At 33.5% G+C, this 8,786-nt stretch overlaps 1 protein-coding gene and 1 pseudogene across 4 annotated transcripts in view; both read right to left on the reverse strand.

Annotated features, from left to right (window-relative positions):
* The window catches only part of RAP1GDS1 (Rap1 GTPase-GDP dissociation stimulator 1), a 157,102-nt gene that overhangs the window by 89,683 nt on the left and 58,633 nt on the right, over positions 1 to 8,786 (reverse strand). For all 4 annotated transcript variants that reach the window (XM_004703275.2, XM_045284125.1, XM_045284124.1 and 1 more), the window contains one exon: positions 7,157 to 7,282. In XM_004703275.2, coding sequence (XP_004703332.2) covers positions 7,157 to 7,282 — 126 coding nt within the window. The remainder of the gene's footprint in view (positions 1 to 7,156; positions 7,283 to 8,786) is intronic.
* LOC115873319 lies at positions 834 to 5,550 on the reverse strand (annotated as a pseudogene).

An 8,786-nucleotide genomic window follows, 5' to 3' on the forward strand; every position in this document is an offset into this window, starting at 1 on the left:
ATTTTTCATTCATTTTTTTCCAAAAGTTAAATTTGGAGAAAAAAATGTAGAAGCAAATTTGTCCTTCAGCTTCATTGCAGACCCAGTGAAATAAATTACTATTGCAACTCATGCCATAGAAACACACACACACACAGAGTTTCAAGTCTTTTTGAAGGTGCCTTGTATCCCTCCCAACCTCCTACCCAGGTGTGAAAGTAAACAGTCATTTCCTCCTAAGACAGATTGTGTTACTGTTTTTTTCCTTAACTTTTAATTTTGAAATAAGATTTATAATTCAAAAAAATGTCACAAAGGGCCCCACCCATCATTCAGGTTCCTCAACAGAGTCTCACCGACAACGCTCTAGGGCAGTATCACAGCCGAGACATTTGACATGGCTGTACAATATACACACCTTACTCAGATGTATGGTTCCACAGTGCCACTACTGGGTTGCACTTGATTACCAGCTGAAAGGCTGGTGCCTCAAAGCCACCTAGCAGCACTGTGAAGGAGAACCCAGGCATCCTAGTACACAAAGACAATGTCCAGAAGAACCCTATGATGCCGCTTGGTCGGCAACACACAGGGCCACCATGAACTGGGTATCAACTCTACGACAATGGTTTTTGGTTTTTTTTCGAGCTATGAATTTTCTATTCCAGACAGACTGAACATCTGCACAGTCTCCATTTCACCAGAAACTTCAAGGGAGGGGAAAAAATTAAATAAATTTACACAATCATACGAGCCATTTGATCTGTTGGGCAAAGTAGCGCCATCTAGCTCCCCAGAAGATTCTGGGTCTCAGTAACACTGTCTATTTTACGATTTAGTAGTTTCAGTTCTTCCTAGAGATTAAGAGACCTCCAACCACCTGGGATCACGGGCACTGATGACGCCACAGAAGTTCTGGTATTAAATTCCTGGAACTTGGTTGTGTGGGAATTGTGGATGCTGGCTCTCTCCACCTGGCTGAGGTCTCTCCGCAGCCCCTGCAGCAGGTGGTTTAGGAGGGTTACGGTCCTTGCGAGGCAGCGGCAGGGGTGGAAGACATGATACTTGATGACTGCCATTTTGGCTCGATCCTGCTCACTCCCGATTTGGGATCTGCACCATTCTTGTGTAGCCTCCATTCTGACTTTGGTATTTTGGGGCCAACATTTTAAACAGCTTTGAGATCAAGTCCTTCTCTGTGAGCCAGAAGTCAGCCATCGCACGGCTCATTTGTTGGTGTTACCTCTCACTTCGCCCACGCGCGCCCAGGCTGCCTCGATGCATCGTATCGCACCAGTCCCGTCAGCAAGTCCTGCACTAGGTGAATGCGGGACTGGGACCATGGCCCAGGCGGTGGAACAGGAGGCCGTGGGAGATGGCAGCAGCAACAGACAACTGCTGTTTTTTGTTTTAAACTGGGTTTTACCAGTTTATATAGGCACTCATGAGGATGTGTGTGTATATGCGAGTTCATCACATATACATACAATGAAAACTTTAAAAGGTGAACTCCGCAGGGCTGCTCCACTTTTTGGGGTCTTGTAAAATTTTCATTTCTGACAAGGTGCAATCTTTTCTCTATCTCCTTTCGGTGGAAAATGTTTGTTTTCCTTTTCTGACTAGCTTTCTGACCTACTTTACTTTGTATCAAATGTGTAGCTTGTTAAAACATTCGTTTTCATGTGAATACATTTTTTCTCAAATTGATAAGTGGTTTATAAGTAAAATATATAATTTTTAAATATCAAAAAATAGAATTTGAACGCATTATAGAATACACAGAACGTGCCTAGGTAGAATGCAAGTAGAGTTGTATTTTGATTTAAAACTGGAAAATAGATTCAAACAGAAACTTCAAATTTTTAAGTTCTATGCTTGAAGCAGGGAACCCTGGTGGTGTAGTGGTTATGCATTGTGCTGTAATCCGCACGGTTGGCATTTCAAAACCACCAGCATCTCCATGAGCGAAAGGCTGGGCTTTTTACTTGTGTAAACAGTTACTGGTGGGGGTAGGGGGTGGAGGTGGAGGGTTTGCTATGAGTCAGTATTGATTTGATGGCAGTGAGTGGCAGCTGTTTGAAGCAAGCTAAACCACCAAATGAGCCTTTCCTTTGGGGCTACAGTACCCAAATACAACCACCTCAGCATTAATTTTTAGGTTTTATTAAAGATTAGAGCAAGAAACATTTATGTTGGGAATCATTATTGAAGACATCATATTTAAGGCTATTATTTTAATTGGGGGAAGTGTAAAGACTCCTTTAGGGAATTGATGTTATCTCCATGGTAAACTGCTCCTAGTATTTTGTCACAATTTTTTTAAGAACTCAAAGATTTTTACTAGACCCATTTTTGCTTCTCTTTATGGTATTTCTAGTCTTTGTATGTTTATTTTAAATATCTTATATTCTTTTGCACATGTATGTGTATTAGAGTATGTCACAGCACATTTTTAAAAAATGATGATAGTATTTCTTTTGCATTACCATTTTATAACCATAAAGTACATTTGTATACACATCTTATTTATATATAAACCCACTTTACCAAAGAGGTAACAGAAACTCAAAAATGAAAAAAATTTAATGGCAGAACTGGAAGTAAAATTTATTTTTAATATCTGGTACCAAAGGACATAATAAAAATGCTATTCATTTATAATTAAGCATAAAATGTATTACTGTATATTTCCTTTCAAAGCAATGCACTAATTGCTTTAGCTTCTAAAATTGGTTTCAATTGACACTATGTCCATTCTGTATCTTTAATTTTTAGTATGGTCAGAAACTATGTATCTAACACTATATAACTATACTGTAGTATATAGTATAAATATACTATATGCTATATTGACACTATGTCCATTCTGTATCTTTAATTTTTAGTATGGTCAGAAACTATGTATCTAACTTACTATATAACTATACTGTAGTATATAGTATAAATATACTATATACTATATTGACACTATGTCCATTCTGTATCTTTAATTTTTAGTATGGTCAGAAACTATGTATCTAACTTACTATATAACTAGTTATCATCAAGTTGTATTATGCATTTTACTTTTCTACCACATTAAAAGTTTTTAATGGCATAAACCTTTACTTTAGAGCCAGTAACAATGTTACAAAACAGTATCTATTTCAAACTATATAGAACATCTTTACAGTCAAGTATTTTCATATGAACAAATTTGCAATTACGATGCATGGAGTTATTTTAATATACATGAAGTACTTTTATAATAAATTCACTTATGAAATATAACAAATTGGTGACAATTGAAGAATCTTATATATTTATGTCCCCTATTGGTAAATTAGTCTGAAACTTAATGAGAAAAAGCCAGGTTAATCTATAGACCCATAAAACCTTTAAATAACAATCAAGTGGCTTAAATTATCACACTGAAAATAAATTTATTTTATAGAACATGATTATTCCCTGTGGAATACAATTGTTGCAAATACATTGATTTCTTATGCAATTTTGAAGCATGCTTGTAGTATATTAACATATTTATCTAACCAATGTACATTATAAAACATATAGTGATTGCTAATTATTTTTCAACACTTTGAAGTGGGAATTAAGACTTTTTTCTTTCAACTTTAAATTAAAAAAACAGGTAGAATCATTATATATAAGTAGGTTAATGCATATATTTTTAGAGAAATATTTCTACTTGAGTCAGTAAGATATACAAAATCTATTTCACTTTATTCATACTGGCTTTGGCAAGTCTAATTGCCTCATTTTGAATATTTAATTATTCATCAGTGAGCAAGAATATAATTTTCTTTTGTATAATCATGTATAGCATACTATGTATCTTATGTGTGCATTTTTCTTTCTAATAGGAATAATTAAATAATGACAAGCCTTAATATTATTTCTGAAAACATTTGTCTCACTTTACCATACATTAATTTGATTTAAATACTACTCATCTCTGGAGTAGAAAAAGGCACAAAAAATTAATTTCATCTAATGATTTCCTTCTGTCCTCTACTAAATATCTTTTAATCAGTCTATTGAATAACAATTATTTCCTGACCTCAAACAGTAATATCCACTAGCAGAGAATCTAGTCTCCTAACATCATCTTATTGAAATATGGGTGGAGATTTAACATAAACTATTAAAAAATATAAGGCTATTGAAATATATCAGCAACTCAGGTTAAATAAATGTATAAACAAAACCAATCACTGAAAGAAGAGAATGCTAGCACAAATACAACTTTGCTGATAACTTTCTAAACTAAAACATTTTTTTCTCTTCTTTGATCTGAAAAATGTCAATCTTCTCATGAAAAGTTATTTTAGCAAACTAAAAGAACAGAAGAGGTTTAAAATATGGCTTATATCAGAAGTCTATTTGGATACTTGGAAAGAGAAATCTTTATCTGAAGTGCTTTGAGGCTCTCTGGAAGAAAAAGGAAGAGGTATTTTAAATGAAACAATTTTCCCCACCAGAATTCTTTCATCTCTATATGTGAGTGAGAGGCTGGGATTCAAAAAGTTCATCATTAACAAAGCCACACGCCATCCCACTTAGCAGTTATATCAGTCTGTTGCGTGATGTTGGGATTATTTAAGGCAGTTTCCCTTCATTAGCCAGAGTTCCTAAAATGGGGACTGTCAAGGCTGGAAAAACTGAGACCTGACCTATTTTTTTATTTCAAAAGAATTCTATAGTTTTTATGGTGAGTGTAATTCTTTTTAAGCTAAAGCTTTCCTCCTAACAAATATACTACATCAACTGAAATAAGCTAGCAAATTTCTTATTCGTTAAGTGAAGAAGTAAAAATCTCTATATAATATACACAAATTTCTATTTCTAATGGTGAATTCCTTATAGTTCTTGCTATACACATCTTCTTTACTGCTTATGGGAAGCTACGTATGATCCTTAAGAAACCCATACTTATGAAAGTATTAATCTGGAGTACATTTATTAAAGTAAGTTAATTCATTAGCTTGATAGGTAAGATTGATTAAAAATTAATATGTGAGTTTTAAAACACACTTTACTTAGAAGAAAATGATTCTATTAATAGTTTTTACTTTCCCTTTATGAATGAAATATTATCTTTTTTAGAGGAAAAAAGGTTTATGTATTCATTGAATAGAAACCATTTATTACTTGTTTAAAAAGAGAAATTTAATTTCTTGTTATTTTAAAAGACTCAAATGCACAATATCTAATAAGTGAATTTCATATGAATTACAAAAATCAACTATGCAGCAGATTTACAGACTTGATATGATCCTTATAATTCAAATATAGACACTCTAAGAGAGCAAGCAATCTTATGAAAATGATGTGCATAAGACAGCATGGCTCAGTAAATATATTTTCATAACGTGGTTTTCAGTAATAAACTACTTATCGTATTTATGCAGTTTTAAGATTACCAAGTGCATCTTCCTTAAATAAAGCCAAATGTATAAATGATGGCCTACATGCTTAATTTTCCGTTTAACTATTAAGTTCCATTGAATTGCATTATGATGAAGTACTTATATTTATAAATGAATGAAACCCAGATAATTTTACCTTCATAACCTTATGCATATCCACATAACTTTGTATGATACATCTTATAATGATCGAGTAAATGGGTAAGATAAACACTATAATAATGAGCTTCAGTTTCCTCAAGAAAGGTAATCTTATTAACTAGACATTTATTACCTTGACTTCAAGGCTTACTTAAAGAGTTCACAGAAAATAAAATTACTGGGTTCATTAAAAGCATTGCAATATGAGGCAGCAGGATCACAGTGGGCAGTTCTCTTTTGTCAACATTAAATAAAACTCCAGGGCAAAAGCACTTAGAAGGTAGTATTTCCTATGTTCAAACATATAGAATTAAAGAATAACGAAAGTGAACAACATTTATAGACTACTTTTGTTAGTCTTAAATTCTAGTAATAAAAATTCTAGGAAGGAAAATAGTAATGATCAATACTCTCCATGTACATGCCATCAATCTATGACCATTATCTTGCAGATAACTCTTTAAAACACAGTTAATCATATGAAATATACATTAAATGGCTCACTTGAAAGCTGATATTATAAAGCTATAAGGCTTAATGGAAAATCTTAAATAAGAAAGACAAAACTGTAAACAGTAACCACTAAAGTTTTTTAAATAAAGCTGATATTCTGGATAAAAGAAATGGCATGAAGAAGCAGATAGGTACATTTTCAAGTAGTATTAGGAAACTGTGGTTTAAAATTTATATTAAGATAACCCATGTGACTCAGAAAAAGCAAACAAGGGAAAAACAATGATGTTAGCTTTACCACCTACAGACAAGACCACGGTAGCTTTCATCCTTTTTTTCCTACTTCCTTCTTATATTATAAATGAATATATCTAGGATCTCATTTTAAAAATCAGGTTTATGCCCATAAATCATAGTTTGAGTTATCATATATATCATAAAAGACCTTGTCTTCCGTGTCTATAACAAATTCAACATTAAAAGTTAGTGAATGATAGATGGTTTTATTTCAGAAAATGAAAATCTAATTAAAATCAGGATACATCTAATTAAACTGAATCTACTCAAGATTTTTCTGTAGTTTTGTCATATGTAGACACAGGCAGGCAGGAGAAATGCAAAATGTTATATACTTGCACTAAGCTTATACCCTAGACAATGCCTCCCTTTGTTGGCACAACAGAGTATTATAGAAGGTGGCGAGGATGGCAATGACATAAGAACAAATTGGAATGGTGTCAATGCAAATGCAGTGGGCCAATCTAGCATTTGAGAATACAATGGATTTTATGAATGGTTTTACTAAATTGCAAGTCATTAAAAAAATTGTGTTCGTCATTCTCATTCAGAAGTAGTTCTTTAATAAAAGATACACATACATATTGTCTAAATGTGAAAGCCTAATTTTCTTAAAAATTAACTTTAGTTTCCCTTGAAAGCATAATAGTTCATTTCTGGTAACTTCTAAGTTAAGAAGAATAAGGTCTAAATTTCCAACAATTTGGCTAAATATGCAAAGCTAAGTCATACTGGCCCAAGTTAGTGTCCTATTCAGCCTGGAAAAGTCAGTGCTAACACCAAAAGTGAAATTAATCTGAAAATCGTAACTCTTAAAGAAAACATCTTCATAGATTACCGATACATGCAATACTTACGACTGTCGTAACATATGTTTCCAAGCGCCCTGCCTGTTTGAAGCAGCACTTCCTGGTCTTTGCTATTTAACAGCTGCACCAGTGGTGAAATCAATCCAGCATCCACACATGGAATTCGCATAAATTCTGAAAACAAGATACAACTGACTTAAGAATCTGAGGATTTTTCAGTTTACATAAATGTCCTTAATAATCTACGAATAAAATATTTAACGTCTGTTCAAGGTCCTATTAATATCCTACTGAAAAGGAAAAAGTACACAGAAAAGAGGCATTATTTTCTTTGCTGAGGTTTCTCTGCTGTAAGCCCAAAGATTTTTAATGAACTTTCATTATACCTCATTTATCATTATTAATTAATAATAACAATGTGCTTTAAAAGCAACATATTAGGATGTTGCTTTTTCCATGAGCCGGATAATTAAAGAACAATTCAACTAAGCCATCAACTTGCCTAATTTCTTTCACTGTATGTTCTGAAAAAAGACAAAATAGAAATGCCTTTCAAAGATTCTAGTGAATCATTAAAAACAATAGACCCCTTTCACTGGTAAGATCTAGTAGAATCTTCTATTTACCATCATTCCTATCCTTTATTAAAATCCATTTTATGATAGCTCACTCATATCTGCTATTGCACCCATGATTCACAGGTGAAAAAAAGTACCAAATGTTAAGCTTTCTTATAGTATTTCAAAACCAGTTTTTTCCTTAGCTTCATTGTAAAATACCCTCTACTTATTGACGCCAGTGGCACTGTATTGAGAAACAATGGCTAACAGCAGTGAAGCAGCCTGATCCCATAAGGAGTGCATCCTGGGAAATCCTGTGGGGCAGTGCTACATGGTCCCAGAGGGTCAATAGGAGTCAGCATCGATTCAATGGTAATGAGTTAATGATACCAGTAGAGTCAAGATTGGAAACAAACATTTTTAATGAAGAATATCTAATTGATAAAAGTTTACCAATCAACCCTTAAATTGTCACGTGGGGCATCATGACTTACCAAAGAATATTTCAGGGAACAAAGTTAGTCAAGAAAGAGCTAATTACTTGACCTGTAACCAATCCAACACACACACACACACACACAAAAACAAAACAAAAATGATCTCTCTTTTCAAGTGGGCCACACTCCATAAGTTTTTCTATATGCACCTTCCTAAGCAATCCTCCCTTGCTTTCCTTTCATTTCCAAATTCCACAGCACACCACATAGAGGTGTTAAGTGAGCTGTTAGTCCTGAACCAATTTTATGCATATATCTTTAATCAACTTTATTTTTCTGTCTAAAATAATCATAAGTCACAAAATGCGTTCCTCACTACCTAAACAGAGGATTTCATTTTTATAATATCTCATATCATTATTTTACTGAAAACTGTAATTTAATATCCCAAACTGAAAGTCCTCCTTACTTCTAAGGCTGACCTATGCATTTATATCTTAACTGGCTTGTTAACTTACTTGCTACCCCAAACCCTCAGCCATCGAGTGAATTCTAACTCTAGGACAGAGCAGAACCGATCCACGGGGTTTCAAAGGCGGCAATCTCTACAGAAACCAACTGCCATACTTTTTCTCATTTTTCTTTTTATTGTCCTTTTCACCTATTTCCCAACAATATGTT

This window comes from Echinops telfairi, unplaced genomic scaffold (assembly GCF_000313985.2).
Source record: "Echinops telfairi isolate 266 unplaced genomic scaffold, ASM31398v2 ScPeMD7_7468;HRSCAF=8506_0, whole genome shotgun sequence".
NCBI classification, from domain to species: Eukaryota; Metazoa; Chordata; class Mammalia; order Afrosoricida; family Tenrecidae; genus Echinops; species Echinops telfairi.